Here is a 21,460-nt window from a genome sequence, read left to right as displayed (position 1 = left end):
CAGGAAGGCTGGCTGAGTGGAAATTCTACAACTAGAAGGAAAGAGAAAAGTACACTGAGACTCAGAGGAGCTGCAGAAGGCAGAGATACCGAGGTGCGTGCAGAGAGGGCGGTAACTGAGTACGCAGCTGGCTTTCTCAGTGGGAGGGAGACAAAAGCTCCTGACTTTTTCTGAACTCCATTCCTGGTGAGACTGTGGGGACCCAGACTCATTCGGGGAGAAACTGGACTGTCTGGCAGCAGGCAGAACTCAAGAGCAGCTTTCTCTCAGAGGTGCTTGCAATTACCACAGGACACTGAGACACAGGGGCCTATTAGGATAGGGCTGATGGGAAACCAATGCTGGCTGCTCTGCCCCAAGACTCTGCCCCATCCAAGCTGAGCACAGAGGCTTTTGCAAGTCTTGTCTCATAAGGGTGTTTCCAGCACAGAAGTTCTCCCAGTGTAGACACAGCTGATCCTCACAGCCAATTGGCCTGGAGGTCAATTGCTCCTAGTGATACCAACAATAATCAAGGCTTAACTACAAGACTGTGCACACAGCCCGCAAAGGAGTGCACCAAGAGTGTCTACTTCAGGTAACTGGGGAGGTTGAGCCACTGGGCCTTATAGGACACCTACCACACAAAGCTACTCTACCAACTCAGCAAAGCAGCCAAAATGTGGAGACAAAGAAACAGATCACAAAGGAAAGAAATGGAGGAAAGCAAACAACTGGATATAGAGTTCAAAACCACGGTTATAAGGTTTTTTAAGAATTTCCTAGAAAAGGCCAATAAATTTAGTGAGACACTCAAGGATATGAAAAAGGACCAACCAGAAATTAAGCATACACTGACTGAAAAAAATATTATGCAGAGATCTAACAGCAGACTAGAGGATGTCTGTGTTTTCATTCCAAATGTTCTATATACTTTTGCTAATGTACATAGCATTAGTGGTTTGTTAAAAAAAAAAAAAAAAAAAAAAAAAAGCATAAACATTGTGCCTAGCTAATTTGACTCAGTGGTAGAGCGTCAGCCTGCGGACTGAAGGGTCCTGGGTTCAATTCCAGTCAAGGGCATGTGCCTGGATTTCGGGTTCAATCTCCAGTGAGGGAGGGGAGGAGTAGCATGTGCAAGAGGCAGCCGATCAATGATTCTCTCTCATCATTGATGTTTCTGTCTCTCTTTTCTTCTCCCTTCCTCTATGAAATTAATAAAAATATTTTTAAAGGCATGGACATCATATCCTTTTAAGCTTACAAAATAAAACTGATACAAAAGGATAATGCCCATAGGATATGTGAAAGTTTCTAAGTTAATAATGGTATATATCAAATATTCACATTGTACATGTTTACTATACTTGTTATGTAATTTACATCCATATATAACAGAAACATTTCTTATATGGTCTAGAAGTGAAAAAAAGCATTTCTCTTCTGCAGTTAGTAATCAGAAAGGCTTTGCTTTTAAAAAATATATTTTATTGATTTTGTACAGAGAGGAAGGGAGAGAGATAGAAAGCTAGAAACATCGATGAGAGAGAATCATCGACCAGCTGCCTCTTACACACCCCCTTCTGGGGATATGCCCGCAACCAAGGCACATGCCCTCGACCGGAATCGAACCCGGGTCCCCTCAGTCCCCAAGCCGACGCTCTATCCATTGAGCCAAACCGGTCTCGGCAGAAAGGCTTTGCTTTTAAAATGGAACAAGTTAACAGAAGAAAAGAAAGTGGAAGGATAGTGCAGTGCAGTATAGGCTGTATACTTAAGAGATAACAACCAGGTTAGAAATATACCTTAAATTTCATTTTGTCCAACAGAACCCATGACTTTATACTCACTTTTCCATTTTGAGTGTACCTTTCCAATATCTTCATTATTTCTTGACTTTGTATTATATCTTTCAGAAGACACAGATTCCACGTTGACCCTAAATTGTATAGGTTTTTTGAAGGGGGAGGGGAGCAGGGTGGACACAAACACATCAGTTTGCTGAACTCCACAACCTTAGCCCACCAGCCCACCCAGAGGACTGAACCATTCCTGGGGTTGCACTGACCCCTATTCGCCACCAGAGGGCGCCAGACTCCCCAACATTAAGCTAGCAAGACTCCTTACTTGGCAGAGTCCTGAACAGGGATGGCTGTCACTGGAGGTCCCTTTGGGTGGTTTGACATGGTGAAGAGTGAACTATGTGAACTATTCAGCTGTGTCACTTTGGCTTGGGCACTGGGCTCTCTAGGATGTCCCTGGCTAAGAAATGAAAGGCCTGAGTTAGAAGGTTTCCTGGTTCTTTTTTAATTTCCAAATTCAGATTTCAAGATAAAAGTGCTCTTGGGAGATTTTCAGAAGTAGAAGAAACCAATTAAAATACAGTTTCACCAGACAGAACCCTTGTCCTTAGGCTGCTGCAAAATCCCTCTTCCCCTCACTGCCACAGAACACAAGTGAGGGCTCAGTAACTGCTCCTGCCCTTCCATCAGAATTCTCTGGTCACAGGCCCACCTACACATCAGTGAAAGCACAAGAACTAACCTTTGTAAAGATAGACTTAAGGCACCAGGGATCTTAAAGACATTCGAGATCTCCAGCCTCGCTGCATTGACTTCTGGACCTGACCTGCCACTGGCTGTCTGACTTTCACAAACTTCACTCTCTCTGGGCCAAGCAAGACTTTCTCCTCTGCAAAACAAGGGAGTCTCTTTTCCTCTAAACATCCCGATTGTGTGTGTGTGTATATATATATATATATATATATATATATATATATATATTGTGTATATATATTATTGATTTTGTACAGAGAGGAAGGGAGAGAGATAGAGAGTTAGAAACTTCGATGAGAGAAAGTCATCGATCAGCTGCCTCTTGCATACCCCCTACTGGGGATCTGTCCACAACCAAGGTACATGCCCTTGACCGGAATCGAACCCGGGACCTTTCAGTCCGCAGACCGACGCTCTACCACTGAGCCAATCCGGTTTTGGCAAGAATGCCCTCTTTTCCCACCGCGCAGGCAGCAGAGAGACTGTTGGCATTGGAAAGTTCAGAGCTGATCATCTCCTTGAAAGAGCAATTTGGCAACAGCTGTCAAGAATCTTTAAGACATTCAAACTCTTGACTTTGTTTCTGGGAATCTATCAAGAACCTAACCCCAAATGCAGAAAAAGCTTTATTGACAAGTCATTATGGCCCTATTCATAACAGAAAAAGTAATGAAACAACCCAAAATTCAACAACGGGGGAAATTCAACAATTTCAAAGTAAGTTTACATTACAAGGATGTTTTTAATAACATGGGATAACATGTTCTAATGTAAAGTGAAATATCAGGGTAAATACCATTATAATTAAAATAATATAATCAGGATACAATCAAAATATATGCATGTATTATAAAGTTGTACACCTGAAATTTATATTATTAATCAATGTTACCTTTTTTAAATACATATCTTTATTGATTTCACAGAGGAAGGGAGAGGGAGAGAAACATCAATGATGAGAGAGAATCATTGATTGCTGCCTCCTGCACACTTCCTACTGGGGTTTGAGCCCGCAATCCAGGCATGTGCCCTTGGCTAGAATCTAACCTGGGACCCTCAGTCCGCAGGCCAAAACTCTATCCACCGAGTCAGTCCACCTGGGGCTCAATGTTACCTTAATAAATTTAATTTTAAAAATACATACACATGTATATAATTTTTTTTTTAAGTATACAAAAAAGACTAGATGGACTGTTAGCTTTGGTCTGTTTTTTGTTCTTTTGGAGGAAGAGGATGGAGCTGAGCAGAGAAGGCCACAACCATAGTTTAGCTTTGTTATCTAATGGCCCCATCTGCTTCTATCAATGACGTGAGTGCTAAACCTTCTGATGCCAGGGAGGTGGTTTTTCAATAATTCCCTTCTTGGACCCAGCCAATTTTGCTCAGTGGTTAGAGTGTCAGCCCATGGACTGAAGGGTCTTGGGTTCAATTGGTTGCAGACTCCATCCCCAGCCGTGGGCATGTGCAGGAGGCAACCAATTGATGTGTCTGTCTCACATTGATGTTTCTGTCTCTCCCACTCCGTTCCACTCTCCCTCAAAATCAATAGAAAAAATCCTCAGGTGAGGATTAACATATAATAATAATTCTTCCCTTCTTAAAGATAAAATATAGCCGAAACCGGTTTGGCTCAGTAGATAGAGTGTCGGCCTGCAGACTGAAGGGTCCCAGATTTGGTTCTGGTCAAGGGTATGTACCTTGGTTGCGAGCACATCCCCAGTGGGGGGTTGCAGGAGGCAGCTGATCGATGTTTCTAACTCTCTATTCCTCTCCCTTCCTCTCTGTAAAAAAAAAACAAAAAAACCCACACACAATAAAATATATTTATTTATTTATTTTTAAATATATATTTTATTGATTTTTTACAGAGAGGAAGAGAGAGGGATAGAGAATTAGAAACATCGATGAGAGAACATCATCGATCAGCTGCCTCTTGCACACCCCCTACTGGGAATGTGCCTGCAACCAAGGTACATGCCCTGGACTGGAATTGAACCCGGGACCTTTCAATCCGCAGGCCGACACTCTAAACACTGAGCCAAACCAGTCTTGGCTAAAATATATTTTTTTAAAAAGATAAAATATACTAAACTAAAATGTCTGGGCATTTTCTTTGATTCTCCCTTACTGTACATATTTACCAACAGGAAAGGAGCAGCAGACTGTTGTCATTAGTCTCAGTCACCACTGGGGGAGAGACTAAAGTCTTTCTTCTAGTACTAATTTCAAAGCTGTAGATAAATGCTGTCATTTAACCAAAGAAAAGGAAAACCAAAATTGACATACTAACCTATCTTGAAAAACATTTAATGCTCTTTTAATAATTACCCTGATGCAAAATAAATTCGCTTTGCCTAAGTTCTTAAAAACCCAGGGTAAACATATGCTCTTCTTCCAGTGACTTGTGCTGACTCAACTTCATTTAACTGATCGGCTGGAAATCAGAGGTTGCAGGGTAACAATGACAGTATTCAATGCCCTCTTTCTGCCCTCCTGTCAGTTACGCTCATTTTGAGCTGAACAGTTTGATTTCTGTAGCACTGGCAAAGGGAATACCTGCCATTTCTTCTTAAAAGAAAAAGCAGCTGGGCAGCTTTGGAAAGTCAAGGTGCTTTGCTTTGATGAGCTCTGTCTGATTAACCTGCCAGGTGCTTTACCTTGGAAGTCTCCGGCAAGTTCCCATTGCACTGCTCTTTTTGCTCAGTGAACAGAGAACCTGCCAGATGTTTCTGTGTCACTAATCTCCGTCACTCGCAGACTTTGTCGCTAGACGTATGAAGTGTAGGGACCTCAGAGTCACAGGGGAGTCTAAAGGCTTGGGGATACAAAGGTCAGTAACACGTTAACCCACCTGCTCGTATCTTGGTTCCTGTTTCCTTCCAAACTGTCTTTGGCTCCTTGAGTGGGCTGGAATTGTTCCCCTGGGCTCTGTTTACAACAGAGTTAGCAGATTGAAAAGAAGTAAACATGTTTCAGTGTTTTGATGAAGGAATTCTCCTCTTCACTCTCCATTCTATTTTTAAAACTATTCTTGCTAAATGTGTAGAAATAACCAGACCTACCAAGGTAATTTCCCTTTGCATGTTTCACGTGTAGTATGTCATCTCTTTACTGGAGCTTTTATATAGAAATCTTTGCCCCCAGCAACCCAACCCAGACAGGGAACAAGTGAAGAATGAGCAGAAAAACAGACATTAAAGATAAAACAACTCTCCCCTCTATTATATTGAGGCAGCAGGCTTTGGGGCAGTGACTGAATGATTAAGCAGTTGAGAATGGGGATTAATACTTGCCCAAGATACCATAATTAGTAAGTTGAATCATGTAAAATTGTCAATGCTTGATTATTTTGACCTATAAAACAGCAATTTCATGTGGTTCAACGGAAAAGGACATGGGCTTTGTGTTGGGTTTGGAATGGAAGTGAAGAGTTGGGATTCCATCTCCACAGCTGAGGACCTCCCTGCGAACTGGCTGTAGTTATGTCCATCCTTGCATATGGGTTAGGCCCTGCTCAGATGCCCTCCCTCCCACTTCTTAGCTTTACCTGGTGGCTTTTTTCTGATGAATCCCCAGTGCTTTTTTCAGAGACTTGAATGCAAGCAGTAAAAGGTTTCCAGTCACAGTTACTTCTTTCTCCGGACCTTTTGCCAAAATGTCCCCCTTGAAAGCCTCTCGCTGTTCTTGGAGACCTTGCTAGGGTCGGGCAATTGCCACCCGCATCCGGCCCCTGGCACGTTGGCAAGACAGGAGGAATGTAAACGGAAGATGGGGGGCCAACCGCCACCGGCAAGTCAGAGAGGTCAGGAAACATTCTTGAAGAAGTCCACCGAGACACCAGCTCCTCTCGCTCCTTCAGCATCTTCTCATACTCGTTGAATTTCTGCTTGATTTTCCCCAGTGACTCATTAGTCTGGTTCGCTATTGCCTGTGAAATCTTTACATCCAGCATACATTTACTGAGGTACATGTCGGTCTTGGACCACTTGCTCACCTTGCACTTGGCTTCTCTGGTCGGCTCAGGTGGGCTAGGGGAACTCAGTGAACCGTTCTGCTGGTCCCAGTCCTCAAAGGAGACCTCTGTGTCCGCTTCCGAGGAGCTCTCGCTCTTTTCACAAAAGCAGCATGCCTCTCTCTCCATCTTTTCCAACTCCTCTTCCAGAGACTTCAGCTCATCTCCTTGAGATAAACCAATTCCTGGGGGCGCTTTCTCTTTGTCACCTTCCGTGTCCAGGCAGCTGGAGTAGATTTCATTCATTTCGAAGCTGCAGAGGCTTGACGGACTTGGGGTGGGGGTCCTGGCCTCTCCGGCCACAAAGCAAGCAGGAGGAGCAGCATCTTGTCTCTGAGTGTCCTTGGCCATCAGACTGGGATCTGAGACTCGCGGATCTGGTGTGGCCTTCTCGCTGGGATCCCTTGGTGAATGAAGCTGACTGCCTGTTGAAAGGAGCAGTAACATGCAAATGCTGGAAGTGATCACATGTAATAGCTAAGCTCCTTGGTTGTTGCTCAAGTGACATGAGAATGCAGAAAGTAGCTTTCTGTTTCCCACCCCCTTCACACTACCAGACTCACTCACAGAGAGGCAAAGGGTGCTTCTAAGAGAAAATTCCCATTTTGACATGGGCTAAGGTAGAATATCTGAGAGAGACCAAACCCTAGGGGAAGTGTTCTAAGCTTACAGTACAGTGTGGTCAAAACATGCATAACTGCATGGCTAGTGTGGTTCAGTGGTTGAGCATCATCCTATGAACCAGGAGGTCATGGTTCAATTCCCAGTCAGGGCACATGCTCAACATGCTCAGGTTGTGAGCTTGATCTCCACTGGAGAGACAGCTGATTGGTGATTCCTCTTTCATGGTTGATGTTTCCATCTCTCTCCCTCTCCCTTCCTATCAGAAATAAATAAATAACACACACACACACACACACACACACCCCTAGAGGCCTGGTGCATGAAATTCATGCACAGGGAGGGGGGGCTGGGGGGTGGGATCCCTCAACCTAGCCTGCACCCTCTCCAATCTGAGACCCTTAGAGGAATGTCCAACTGTCCAACAAGGCAGTCAGATATCCCTCTCACAATCCAAGACTGCTGGCTCCCAACTGCTCACCTGCCTGCCTTCCTGATTGCCCCTAACTGCTTCTGCCTGCCAGCCTGATTACCCCCTAATCACTCCCCTACCAGCCTGATTGATGCCTAACTGCTTCCCTGCCAGCCTGATTGCCCCAAACTGCCCTCCCCTGCAGGCCTGGTCACTCCTAACTGCCCTCCCCTGCAAGCCTAGTCACCCCTAACTGCCCTCCCCTGCAGGCTTGATTGCCCCCAACTGCCCTCCCTTGCAGGCCTGATCCTTTCCAACTGCCATCCCCTACTGGCCATCTTGTGGTGGCCATCTTGTGTCCACATGGGGGCAGCCATCTTGTGTGTTGGAATGGTGGTCAATTTGCATATTACTCTTTTATTAGATAGGATAGCTGGTTTGCCCTGAAGGGTATCCCGAATCATGTTGGGGGTTCCCTTGGGGCATAGGGTGGCCTGGGTGAGGGGCATGTGGTGGTTTGTTGGCCAATCACACCCCCCAGCGACCCAAGCAGAAGCCTTGGAATCTGGGATTTATCTTCTACAGTTGAAACTTTGTAGCCTTGAGCGGAGGCCTGGGACAGCAAGGGTAGGAGGAAAGCTTGGCTTCCTCCATCACCAGGGGAAACTCAGGCCTCCTGCTCTCTCTAGCTCCATGGCTGCCGCCACTTTTGTTGGGATTTATTTATCTTCTATAATTGAAATTTTGTAGCCTTGAGTGGAGGCCTGGGCCGGCCAGGGCAGGTGGAAAGCTTGGCTTCCTCGATTGCCAGGGAAACCCAAGCCTCCTGCTCTCTCTGTGGCTGCAGCCATCTTGGTTGGGTTAATTTGCATATTCACTCCTGATTGGCTGGTGGGTGTGGCTTTGTTGGTGCCTCGGATGTATGGTCAATTTGCATATTGCTCTTTTATTAGATAGTATTTTAAAAAGATGCATAATTGGACACTTCCACTTAGGCTCTGTGGTTGTAGTTCAGGAGCTCACAAATGGGATTGTCATTCCAATTTTGCTCTTGAGTCCAGAAAGTTCCTTGAGCCACATATATACCCTCTGATTCCTCCTTCATTAGTCATATGTGGCCAAAAAAGCTATACAAGAATCCTTTGATAAAAGCAAAGGCATCCCTAACTGGTTTGGCTCAGGTTCGATTCCAGACAAGGGCATGTACCTTGGTTTCAGGCACATCCCAGTAGGAGGTGTGCAGGAGGCAGCTGATCAATGCTTCACTCTTATCATTGTTTCTAACTCTCTATCCCTCTCCCTTCCTCTCTGTAAAAAATCAATAAAATGGGGGCGATAAGAGATCAACCGAAGGACTTCTATACATGCATATAAACACAACCAATGGACACAAAACTCAGGGGAGGGTGGGTATGTATGGGGGGGGGGCAATGGTAAAATATGTACACAGATAATAATTTAATAAAAAATAAAATTAAAAATAAAAAGTAAAAAAAAAATCAATAAAATATATTTTTACAAAAATTCCTAAGGGTAATCATGCTAGAAATTAACTGGTTGCTACTGCCTTAGTTCTGGATCCAACCAAGGTATATATGAAGCTCAAAATTTTTAACTTAATAATTTCAAGGATCCTGATTTTTCTCTCCTTAAGGCATCCATCTTTTCCCAGTATGAGTGACAGGTGCAGTTTGGAGGAAATGATTAGTTGCAACCTGTGACTCTCAGAGCACATTCATGCCAAACCTGTGGGGTAAGGCCATACCTGCTTCCTTCAGCTCTTTTATTTCCAAGTCAGGGTTCTCTTTCAGATGTTTTGTAGTCAGTCCTAGATAGACACTGACATCAGGATGGCCTTCATATCTCTGCACCCTGGGGCTCTCAGTTGGCTGAGTTCTCTGGGCTCCAATCAATTCCTGTGACAAAGGAAAAATTGTTAAGAATATATTTGCAATCATCTGAACGTCACTGATGTTTCTGAAATAGATCTAGGTATCAAATAAACTCACTCTTACTCCTGTTGGGTAGACTAACTATTGTATATTCCTAATTAGCTAATTCATTTTTATTATTTTATTTTTTTAATCATCTAAAAAATTCATTGATTGCCTAACCGGTTTGGCTCAATGGATAGAACGTCAGACTGCAGACTGAAGGTCCCAGGTTCGATTCCAGTCAAGGGCATGTACCTTGGTTGAGGGCACATCCCCAGTGGGGGTTGTGCAGGAGGCAGCTGGTCAATGTTTCTCTCTCATCAATGTTTCTAAGTCGCTATCCCTCTCCTCTCTGTAAAAAATCAATAAAACATATTTTAAATAAATAAATAAATAAATAAATAAATAAATAAATGATCCATTGATTTTTAGAGAAAGTGGAAGGGAAGGGGAAGAGAAACAGAGAGAAACATCGATGTGAGAGACCCATCAATTGGTTGCCTCCTGCATGTGCCCTGACCATGGCCAGGGATTAAACCTGCAACTGAGGAACATGCCCTTGACCAAAAATCAAACCCGAGACTTTTTAGTCTGCATGCCGATGTTCTAACTAGTGAGCAGAACTGGCCAGGGCCATTGTTATTATAAGAGTAACAGCAGCTGCCATTCACTGAGTCTCACTCTGTGCCCCAACTACATTCGGACCCTCCCCAGCTTCCCTCGCCAATTCCTTGCTGCCCTCACACAGAACAGGTGTAATAAAATGAGGATTTCCAAAACTTCTTGCCATGTGACCTCTAGCTTCCTCTTGGTTTCTAACTCTCTACTCTCCTGAGAGGAGCAAGCAGAAATAAACTCCTAACAGCTTCAGGGCTTACCTTTAGGTCATTCTTCAGGATATACTGGATATCTTGAAGGTTCATAGTTCGGTCTTTCTGTTTGACCTGGATGCCTGACTTAACAATATCATAGTAAGGTTTTGGAAGCCTGAAGTCAGCTTCCAAATAATTTCCCGCGAGTACGGCTTTTTTAATAACTGAGCCATCTAAGCCATCCCAGGGTATGTTATCTGTTAAGGAAAGAGTCAGAGGGAGTGACATTAAGAAATCAGTCAGGTGAAATTGGGTGTCCTTGGTCAAGTCACTCAACCCCTTTAACATTAAATTCTATAGAAAAACCACCTGAAAGTCCAATCACAAATGAGAGACCACTTTCCCCATTTACCAGGGGAATCCCTGCTGTAGAAACAGGCAAAAATAGTCAGTCATGTACACACGGGCTTCCCTCTGGCAGAGCTGGGGACCACAGGAATTCTTCATGGAGTCAGGCTGGGTCCCAGTGCACTCCATTCCTCTCATGGCAGGTGTGGTTTTGCCTCTGGGACTGTAAACACTGCCAATTGGGGTCTATGAGTGTGTGTGTGTGTCCCTCTCCCAAAGGATTCCTTCTGTCTGCAGGTACTGATCATGTCTTTAAGTGACACTGAAACCTGGATGTGTTCCATTTCACAGCTTACTTCTCAGAGAACCAGTCTTCCTCACTCGTTTTCAAATTCTTCAGGGACTCCTATATTCAATTTAAAAACTTTGCTTGGATTAAATAAATGCATTACCACTGACAAGCTGATAGGGAGGCTTTGCTGAGTCTTAAAGAACAGGTTAAAAGAGGAAGATTTTTCTGAGGTTATTTTATATATTCCATAAGCAGAAAGAAGTTTTCTTGTAGAAATCTTTTTTCTATATCCTGCATTTTCATCAAACTAGGTAACTCCAGAGTGGGGAGAGAGAAAATCCAACCTAAGAATAGGGACTTTGGTTAAGTCAACGTCCTCTTTGACCTACCTGTTAAAATCTCCTGTATGATCATAGAAAAGCTGTAGGTGTCCGATTTCACTGTGACTTCCTTCTGCAAAATGACTTCTGGGGCAGCCCAGTTGTACAGCTGGGCCGGGAGGGGGACTCGCGTCAGGTCCCTGAGTACATCTCTGTCCTGGCTGCAGAGGGAAACACAGGTAGAGCTCATGTCTTAAAGGATCACATCACACAGCACATTTGTAAAAACATTAGCCTCTGAAGACCAGCAACCTCCTGCGTTTCTGGAAACTCAGCTAGACCCTGAGCTAACCCAGGCTGCCTGCTATTCCAACACCTGCCATTCTTCACCATCCCTATCCTGCGGGCCCTGCCCATCCTCCCACCTCACCGCCTGATCTCTCCTGCTTGCTTACTCCCCTCATGTCCTAGGAACCCTCTGCCAGTTTCTCCAACATGCCGAGCACATCACCACTTCTGGTCTTTGCACGGTGGCTGCTTCTGCCCACAGACCCCAGACTGACTGCTGCTTCTTATAACCAAGATATTAGCTTGAAACTCACCTCTTCAGGGAGGCCTTCCTGACCACCTAATTTTTTTTAAAATTTTTTATTAAAGTATTATCTGTGTACATATTTTACCATTGCCCACCCCCCCCCCCCCATACATACCTGACCACCTAATTTAAAACAGTCCTGTTTTGCCAAAACCGGTTTGGCTCAATGGATAGAGCGTTGGCTTGTGGACTGAAAGGTCCCGGGTTCGATTCCGGTCAAGGGCATGTACTTTGGTTGCGGGCACATCCTCAGTGGGGGGATGCAAGAGGCAGCTAATCGATGATTCTCTCTCATAGATGTTTCTAACTCTCTATCCCTCTCTCTTCCTCTCTGTAAAAAATCAATAAAATATATATTTTAAAGCAGTCCTGTTTTATTGGTTTCAGAGCAGTTATTACCTTAATTTCTTATTCATTTGTTTATTGTTTAAAATCTGTCTTCCCTCCACCAGTCAGCTCTGTGAGGGCAGGCAGGCACCTTATCTGTCTTTTGTATCGCTGTGTCTCAACTTACACCAGGGCCTCAACACTTACTTTTGACTAAGACTCTTTCAAGACCCTCCAGAAGCCCAAGCTCCTTCTGGTTGCTTCTCTTCTGAACTCTGCTCTCTTGGCAATGAGCCCTCCCTGTTCAGCACTAAAGGTTCACAGATTTCCTTAAATAACCCAATTTCCCCCTCGCCCGGGTAGCTCAGTTGGTTAGAGCATCATCCCTATATACCAAGGTTTTGAGTTTGATTCCCAGTCAGGGCACACACAAGAATCAACCAATAAATGCATAAATAAGTGAAGCAACAAATCCATTTTTTTTTTATCTCTCTCTCTTTCTAAAATCAATAAGTAAAATTTATTTTAAAACAAACAAACAAACAAACAAACAAACAAAAAAACCTTCAGCCGGGACCGGTTTGGCTCAGTGGATAGAGCGTCAGCTTGGGGACTGAAAGGTCCCGGGTTCGATTCCGGTCAAGGGCATGTACCTTGGTTGCGGGCATATCCCCAGTAGGGGGTGTGCAAGAGGCAGCTGATCGATGACTCTCTCTCATCAATGTTTCTAACTCTCTCTCTCTCCCCCTTCCTCTCTGTATAAAATCAATAAAATATATTTTTTTTAAAAACAAAAACAAAAAAACTTCAACTTCCTAATCAGACTTCTCAAGAACTAAAACAGAGTGTCCTAAATGTATTCTGAGCCAACAAGAGTCTTCAGAGTGAGGTCAGTGCTGAGTTCTACACGCAGCTGTCATGAGCCTCAAATGAGATCATGTGTGGGGAAACACTCTGAGCCATACAGCAGTTCTTTGCCGGTCTGGCAAAGAATAGATTATAGAGGATGGCATGTGTTTCTCAGACTTTGGAAAAACTCCACTAAATAATATTCTTTCTAGCAGAGCTTTTGATAGATGGAGTGAGTTCAGGAAACCACAAAGTTACAAATGCTGACATTGACTTTTAGTTGCATTGATATTAAGTTAGATGTGGCCTGGTATAGTGTGAACAGTGTGGATACACATGCCAATACCATATCAGTATCATAGGGAAAGCAATGGTGTGTCTTATGGTCAGAGATATATCCTGAGGACTGGCACACTTGGCTCTTTATCTTGTGGGAAACAGTCTCCTAGCTGGTCAGACCTCTCAAGCTTATCTAAGGCTCTAGCAGGGGACAAGTCACTTATAACCAGGATTTATATTCTTTCTCTTTTACTTCCTTCCACTCGCCTTCCTCCCTTACAATCCCTCTTCCTTCTCTGTTAAAGCTAGTGGAGGGAGGGCTTCTTTTTTGGCTGTCACTCTAGGGCAGTTACATTTCTGGGCTTCAGCCTTGACATCATTAAAAGTACAACTGGCTGCGGCTATGTGATACCATAGGCAAGGCAAGTCCAGCTCTCAAGAGTCCATTAGGAGGGAGTCAAAGAACAGGAGGAACTGCTGTTACCATTTTTATACCAAGATGGAGGAGTACCCTTGACAATGACATTCAACAAACTGACCTTTTCAAACAGAGTGTCTCCAAACACAAGTGTGGGCCTAGAAGCTATTTTGGATTCTTGTAGAATCAACTGGTGTCATCAGCTGTCAAAGAAGGGAACCTACTATGGATGCAACCACCTGCTGACTGACATTTCTGTCTGAAGTTCCTTTCTGAGATCAATTAGCCCCAAAGAGAACTCATACCTTCCTACCCAGTTGCCTTCTAGACCCTCCCTCGACCGGTCTTTGGACCGCAGCTCCTCAGTGCATCTCATATTTCCCTCCTATTTTGGCTCCTCGGTCACCACCAGGCCCTGCCCTATAGCTTTCTAGTTAGTCTTCCTCCACTCCACCTGCCCCTACAGCCACAGCTGGATAACCACACCACCTCTAGCCTCTCTGGGCCTATCTCCTCATCTACACGAAGGCAGGTTAGGCTGGGCCTTTCCAAAGCTCCATTTCACTCTGGGATTCACATTTCCATGGAGCTCGACAGCAGATGGCGCTCCATCACCGGCAAACAGCTTGGATTTTGTCACAGCCTCCCTTGTAAGCCTTTGCCATTGACAGCAAATATGTCCAAACCCTTTTGCTCCCACTGCTCTTGAGCACACAGCCCTTTTCCAGTTTTCCCTTCTCCTACACTCATCCATTCTCTTAATAAACACTTACTAAGTCCCCTGGAAGGCTTCCACACCCTGCAAAGTGCCTAGACTTAATCGTGTAGGTAATGGTTTTAAAAACGGAAAGGTTGCTGAGACCAGTTTGGCTCAATGGATAGAGCGTCAGCTTGGGAACCAAAGGGTCCTGGGTTCGATTCCGGTCAAGGGCATGTACCTTGGTTGCGGGCATATCCCCAGTAGGGGTGTGCAAGAGGCAGCTGATCGATGACTCTCTCTCATCGATGTTTCTATTAATAACTCTCTATCTCTCTCCCTTCCTCACTGTACAAAATCAATAAAATATATTTTTAAAAACGGAAAGGTTTTAACTGGGATTGAGCATGGACCAGATCTGAAGCTGAGCAGCTCAACTGGAGATAGTGTTCTGGCCTCCACCGGTTCCCACATGGAACCTGCTCCAGTCACCCTAACTGTCCTGCCTCTCTTGTCCCGTCATGGCCTCTGCACGTGCAGAAGCGAGGGAAATCTTCTCTTTTTTTATTAATCTTCACCTGAGGTTACTTTTCCATTGATTTTTTTAGAGAGAGTGGAAGGGAGGGGGAGAGACAGAGAAAAGAAACATCAGTGTGACAGAGACACATGAGACATCAATTGTTTGCCTCCTGCATGCGCCGACCAGGGCCAAGGACTGAGCCTGCAGCTGAGATACATGCCCTTGATGGAATCAAACCCGGGACACTTCAGTCCTTGGGCTGATGCTCTATCCACTGAGTCCAACCAGCTAAGGCAATGAGGTGTTCTTTTTGTCACTGCCTTCCTCACTCCACTGAGACCCTTGAGGGCAGGGAACACCCTGGTGCCACTCTGGGCCAGGACTGTAAGGCTTAGCACCCATCATCTTCCTCTCCTTCCAGAATGCACAGCTATGGCACGTGTCCCGGCCTCCCTTCAGTTGAGAAGGTGACTGGCTCTGGCCACTCCAAGCAGGAAGCAGTGACATACCCACTAAAGCAGTGGTCGCCAACTGGTGGTCCGCCGACCACTGGTGGTCCGCGAGGTCCAAAAGGTTGGCAACCGCTGCACTAAAGCCACTGTGTGCCCCTCCGTGCTCTTTCTTGCTCACTGACCAGTAATGCAGAAGACGCAGTGGGGGACTGAGGCCTGGGTGATGGCAGGGCCATGGATCGGAGGAACATGGAGCACAGTGAGTGTCCCCCTCCAGCACACACACTAAGCTGCACTGTGAGTGAGGAACACGCCTTGGTTGTCTTAAGCCACTGAAAATTTTATAGTGGATAGTTAGAGCATTTACACACGATGGCTAATACGTGCTCCTGCTTGTTAAATGGTTATTAAAATGAGGATGTCCTGCCGAAACCGGTTTGGCTCAGTGGATAGAGCATCCGCCTGAGGACTGAAGGGTCCCAGGTTTGATTCCAGTCAGGGGCATGTACCTTGATTGCGGGCACATCCCTAGTAGGCAGGGTGTGTGTGAGGCAGCTGATCGATGTTTCTCTCTCATCGACGTTTCTAACTCTCTATCCCTCTCTCTTTCTCTCTGTAAAAAATCAATAATATATATTTAAAATAATAATAAATAAAATGAGAATGTCCTGAGCAGAAGTAACTGTCCCAAAGCCCCTTTAACCTTCGCAGTCAGAGCATGTGGGAAAGCTCTCACCCCACTGATGGACAGTACAGCCCACCAATGAGGAGAAGCCCCGCCCACATTGGAAGCCATGATCTATCAGGGGTCTTCAAACTACGGCCAGCGGGCCACATGCAGCCCGCAGAGGAGTCTGATCCGGCCGGCCAGGTTTTTTGGGCAGTGAGCGCAGCCGAGGTGTTACAGTAGGAATTAGTAGTTCATATAGTCCGGCCCTCCAGCTCTCTGAGGGACCGTGATCTGGTCCCCACTTTAAAAAGTTTGAGGACCCCTGATAGGTTAACCTACCTTTCCAGCATGTACTCCAGGTTGGTCAGTCTCGCCTCCCCTGTGGAGACGATGTGGATGGCATAGGAGCTGAGGGAGCGGTGGATGAATCCCCAGGAATGCAGGTAGCGCAAGGCGTCTGAGATCTGGAGCAGCAGGTGCACCATCTCCTCCATGTGCAGCAGGGGGAACTCGGACCGCTGCGAGCGAGGGATAAACTGGCCAGGAACAAAGGGACTGGGCCTCCTCTGTTTTTTAGCTTCCAAAGACTTTTCAATTGACCTTCACAGCTGCTCAGTGTTCCCATTTTACAGATGGAGAACCTAAAGCTTGGTGGAGCCCAGGACCCTGACACCAAACCTGGGCTCCTTTCCCTCAGCTCAGCTGCTTCACACCATGAAAAACGAGGAGGAAGTTCTCAACGCCTGGCACAGGCATCCAGCGTGGGCTCGCCACCAGCAGCAATGACCTGCCTGCCCCTCAGCCCTCGCCCAAACCTGTGCTGCTGGGAGAACCTGGAACCTTAAAGGACCAAGCCAGCCCCCACTCCAGTCCGATGACCGGGAACATTCCTCCTAAAAGCACAGAAAACCACTTACACCACTGGAATCAAGTGATCAAAGTCATACCAGGTCTCACCGAAACCGGTTTGGCTCAGTGGTAGAGCATCGGTCTGCGGACTGAAAGGTCCCAGGTTCGATTCCGGTCAAGGGCATGTATGTTGGTTGCGTGCACATCCCCGGTAGGGGGTGTGCAAGAGGCAGCTGGTCGGTGTTTCTCGTCGACGTTTCTAGCTCTCTATCTCTCTCCCTTCCTCTCTGTAAAAAATCAATAAAAAATATATTTAAAAAAAAAAAGTCATACTAGGTCTCTCCCAGAGAGGTGGCACTTCTAGTGAATGCCCTCACCCAAGGAGAGGAAAGGTAAACCAGGACACTAACAGGTCCTCAGGCAAGAGGAATGGCTAGCCACTTTGGGGAAGGGACCTTCCTGGAGGGACTCCTCATTCCTGCCCAGGGAGGTCTTTAGAACAGTCATGGGGGGGGCGGGGAATGAATCTTGAGGACCTCTCTGAAGCCACATCTCAGCCCAAAGCACACTTGTCAGGAAGTCTGTGGGCCAGGGAATATGCACCCACTCCCAGGAAATCAAAACAGTGAGAGGGGCCGAGACTGGTTTGGCTCAGTGGATTGAGCGTCGGCCTGCGGACTGAAAGGCCCCAGGTTCGATTCCGGTCAGGGGCATGTACCTTGGTTGCAGGCACATCCCCAGTAGGGGGTGTGCAGGAGGCAGCTGGTCGATGTTTCTCTCTCATCGATGTTTCTAGCTCTCTATCCCTCTCTCTTCCCCTCTGTAAAAAAATCAATAAAATATATTAAAAAAAAAAAAAAAAAAAAAAAAACAGTGAGAGGGGATTGATGAGGACTGTATGTAAATAGGCCTTTCTCTAGGCCTTCTCTGCACTGGGAGCAGCTCCCTTTAACCCTTGAAAATGTGTGCCTGCACCAAGTTTGTCTCCACGCCCTCCTTGGTCAGGTGCGCCTCTCAGCTGAGCGGTCGGTGTCTGCAGTGCTGCTGAAAGGACCAGAGACGCTGACAGATGAGAGCCTCAGGCCCACGTTCCCTGACCTCGCTTATTTCTAGCCGCAGCTTCCAAACCAGTGCCATTTCAAGGGACATGGACACAGCAGCCAGGTTCATTGGGGCTGGGGCTGCCACAGCAGGGGTGGCCGGCTCTGGGGCTGGAATTGGGACTGTCTGGGAGCCTCATCATTGGTTAGGCCAGGAACCCTTCTCTGAAGCAACAGCTCTCCTATGCCATTCTGGGCTTTGCCCTTTCAGAGGCCCTGGGGCTCTTCTGCCTGATGGTGGCCTTTCTATCCCCTTCGCCATGTGAAGGAGCTGTCTCCCCTCCCATCCTTCTTTTTCCCGCGTCTTGTCTGCCCTGATGTTCCTTTTCCTATTCCTCCCTGGGCAGCCTGGGGGAAGTGGTTGGCTCAGGTGTGACAAAAGGAAGACAAATAAATACTGTATTAATAAGAAAAAAATAGGCCTTTCTCTATAGCCACTGTCTTGCAGGGCACAAATGAAAATACAGGAAAATAAGACCAGTGGCTATTTGATTAATTCGATAGAAATGTGTCCGTGTCTTCTGGATCTGCTAAGCTCTTAGACCCAGTTTGGAACAGAAGGAGGACTAACAATAATAAAATCACAGTAGGTCCAATGCACTTATCCTTAAATGGTGCATTATATAGCCAACACAAAGTAGAGAATTAAGATTTATCTTCCAGAATGAAAACAAATTATAAAGAAATAAATGTTTTACTGTTGTTGTTTTTCAAGATTTATCTTCCATGCATGCACAAATGGGAAATCTCCGCCGAGGCAGGGGAAGAGGGCCGGGGAAGTGGGAGGGCAGCCGAAAAAACCCATGGAAACAGCCACTCACCCGTTCATGGAGGACACTAAAGAGTGTGCCGATGGCGATGCGCTCGTAAACCAGCCGGGTCCTCTCCAGGTCCTGGGACAGGCACACAGCCATCAGCTGCAGCAGGTGGCGGTGCCGCAGTTTGCTGCAAAAGATGCTTCAGGTGAGGCAGAGGGAAGACACACAAAAAGGAGTGCTTTCCTTTCCTCAGGGCCCCCTGAATACATTCTAAACAAATGCCTTGGGCTTCCAGCTCACCTGCAGTGCTCCTGCTCAGCAATCAGCAGGTCGGCCAGCCGCCGCTTGCTGCAGTGCGGGTGGCTGGGGAGGTTCAGCTCCTTCACGGTGACCCTGCTCCCGTTCCACACCATGCTACCAGGGCAGGAGAGAGATGGAGCACAAGGCGGTGAGTATCCAGTTCCCCAGTGAGCAGTTCTCCAGCCAGAGACCAAGCAGGGTTTACACAGAACCTGCAAAGCACCTGTCCAGTCTTTCCTCCTCCTCCCCCAGGTCCTAAAGCACCTTGAGGAACCTACTACAGGTGGCAGGAAGACGCTGAGAGATTTAAGGGAGGGAGTAACTCCCTTATTTTAGAAAGTTCTGGCTTCTATGGGCACCTCATACCCTCTGGCCTGTTCAGGGGCCAGACCGTTCCACGACGCTGCCTCCAACTCTCTAGAAAGCAGAGACGTTAAACACGGCCACGCCCTGGCTGGTTTGGCTCAGTGGTTAGAGCGTCAGCCTGGGGACTGAAGGGTCCCAGGTTTGATTCCGGTCAGGGGCATGTACCTTGGTTGTGGGCATAGTTATGGGCATATCCCTAAGGGGGTGTGGGATGTGCAGGAAGCATCGATGTTTGACTATCCCTTTCCCTTCCTCTCTGTAGAAGATCAATGGAATGAATTTAGAAAAGAAAAAAAAAATGGCTGTGAGTCATCTTTCAGAGCAGTTGTTCTGGGCCATTTGGCAATGTCTGTAGACATTGATTGTTACAATCACAACTCAAGGGGGTGGCAAAGAGGACAGCTACTGGCCTCTAGAGTAGAGACCAAGGTTGCTCCTGAATATCATACAATGCACAGGACAGCCACCACCAGCAAAGAACATCTGGCAATGGTGCCCAGGCTGAGAACCCTCGATTCAGATGGATGTCCTGCAGCGTTAGGTTAGGAGCCCTCCGTGCATAAGGAAGTCGCACAAAGCCCATACTCCCCGAGGGACCAAATCAGAGCTCCCACAGGCCCCTCTGCTTACTTGGTCATGACCATGTAGGGGCCACTGCAGAAAGAGAAGGCAGGCTCATCATCAGCTTGAATTACTTCCTTTTCTCCAATTATTGGAAGAGATCCTAAATAGGCCACCCGTGTCCTTGCTGAAAGATAAAACTAAAAGCAAAACACAGTTTCAAATTGTGGGGAGGAAAGAGAAAGAGTAAAATTCATCCAGAATCTTATCAGCCAGATACTGATGGCTGCTGTTTACCAACCTCCTGAACACCCCCCTAGGGACATTATTCTTAATTTTTACTATTTTTAATCTTTCTAGAAACCCTGAAAGCTCTAATATCCTTCCCCTTTTACTAGTCGGAAGCTGAGGCTCATGGAAAGCGGTCAGACACTTGCCTGAAGCGCTGAGCAGGGTTCCCCACCGAACCCAGGCCTGTGCAGTCACCATTCCTTCTCCCCCCACATCCACCCAGGCTCCCTTGGCACAACCAACAAGCTCAGGGCTGGATGAGCTGTGAGCAAATATTGCCAATCACCCAACATTTCCTAACTGTCTCTCTTCTATGGGCACAACCAATGATCCAAAAGATACTCAAAAACATTTCTCAGTTTAAAATGGCAATTCCTGCCAAAACCGGTTTGGCTCAGTGGATAGAGCGTGGGCCTGAGGACTGAAAGGTCCCAAGTTGGATTCCGGACATGTACCTTGGTTGTGGGCACATCCCCATCTGGGGGTGTGCAAGAGGCAGCTGGTTGATGTTTCTCTCTCATCGATGTTTCTAACTCTCTATCCCTCTCTCTTCCTCTCTGTAGAAAATCAATAAAATCTATATTTTTTTAAATGGCAATTCCTGCAAGGCAGGCTAACAACACCCCTAAGCCTCTGGGAGGGCAGGTCAACCACCAATAAGACTCACGGAGTCAGTGCAGCGCTCTGTCTCGCTACAGGGAGACCGTGTTTGGTGCCTTTACTGGGAATTTTAAGGATCATTTTCTAAACTCCTGAAATCTGGCTCAAGGGATCTCTGTAGAGTTTCCACCTTTTTATTTTTGTTTTTTTCAATAAGGAAAGCAACAGTAAGAGGCACTTGTCCAGCAAACGTGATAAAGAAGAAAAAGAAAAACCCACTTTGGAGACGATGAGACAGAGCTGGACAAAGCCGAGAGGCAGGTCCAGCAGGAGGGCCAGGTGACTCTCCGGTTAGTCCTGCAGACACTGGCTGTCGGTGGCAACCTCTTACCTTCCCAAAGCCAAAGCTGTGGATGTTTTGGGCAGAAATGACTCCAGTTTTACGCGGTCGTTTAGAAGGGCCATTAGGGCTTCTAGAAATGTTTAAGAGAGGAAATAAATAAGGATTAATCACCCAGATCCAGAGGAACAATGATGAATCAA

The 21,460-nt window shown here is 46.3% G+C and overlaps 1 protein-coding gene and 1 pseudogene across 2 annotated transcripts in view; one reads left to right on the top strand and one right to left on the bottom strand.

Annotated features, from left to right (window-relative positions):
* Positions 1–21,460, bottom strand: part of LOC311610938 (E3 ubiquitin-protein ligase TRIM37) — a 267,677-nt gene that overhangs the window by 29,880 nt on the left and 216,337 nt on the right. The window contains exons 29-40 of the mRNA XM_084862544.1: positions 21,309–21,390; positions 20,096–20,226; positions 19,100–19,213; positions 18,863–18,986; positions 16,432–16,610; positions 11,355–11,506; positions 10,392–10,582; positions 9,345–9,495; positions 6,082–6,971; positions 5,386–5,462; positions 2,107–2,241; positions 1,830–1,918 (exon numbers count right to left, since the gene is read on the bottom strand). Of these exons, the coding sequence (XP_084718670.1) occupies positions 1,830–1,918; positions 2,107–2,241; positions 5,386–5,462; positions 6,082–6,971; positions 9,345–9,495; positions 10,392–10,582; positions 11,355–11,506; positions 16,432–16,610; positions 18,863–18,986; positions 19,100–19,213; positions 20,096–20,226; positions 21,309–21,390 (2,315 nt within the window). The remainder of the gene's footprint in view (positions 1–1,829; positions 1,919–2,106; positions 2,242–5,385; positions 5,463–6,081; positions 6,972–9,344; positions 9,496–10,391; positions 10,583–11,354; positions 11,507–16,431; positions 16,611–18,862; positions 18,987–19,099; positions 19,214–20,095; positions 20,227–21,308; positions 21,391–21,460) is intronic.
* Positions 17,903–18,359, top strand: LOC311610744 (ATP synthase F(0) complex subunit C2, mitochondrial-like; annotated as a pseudogene). The gene has a single exon. The product of its transcript is annotated as an ATP synthase F(0) complex subunit C2, mitochondrial-like (transcript).

Source organism: Pipistrellus hanaki, assembly GCF_964339955.1.
Source record: "Pipistrellus hanaki genome assembly, chromosome: 16".
NCBI lineage: Eukaryota > Metazoa > Chordata > Mammalia > Chiroptera > Vespertilionidae > Pipistrellus > Pipistrellus hanaki.
This window is presented reverse-complemented; position numbering and strand designations above follow the sequence as displayed.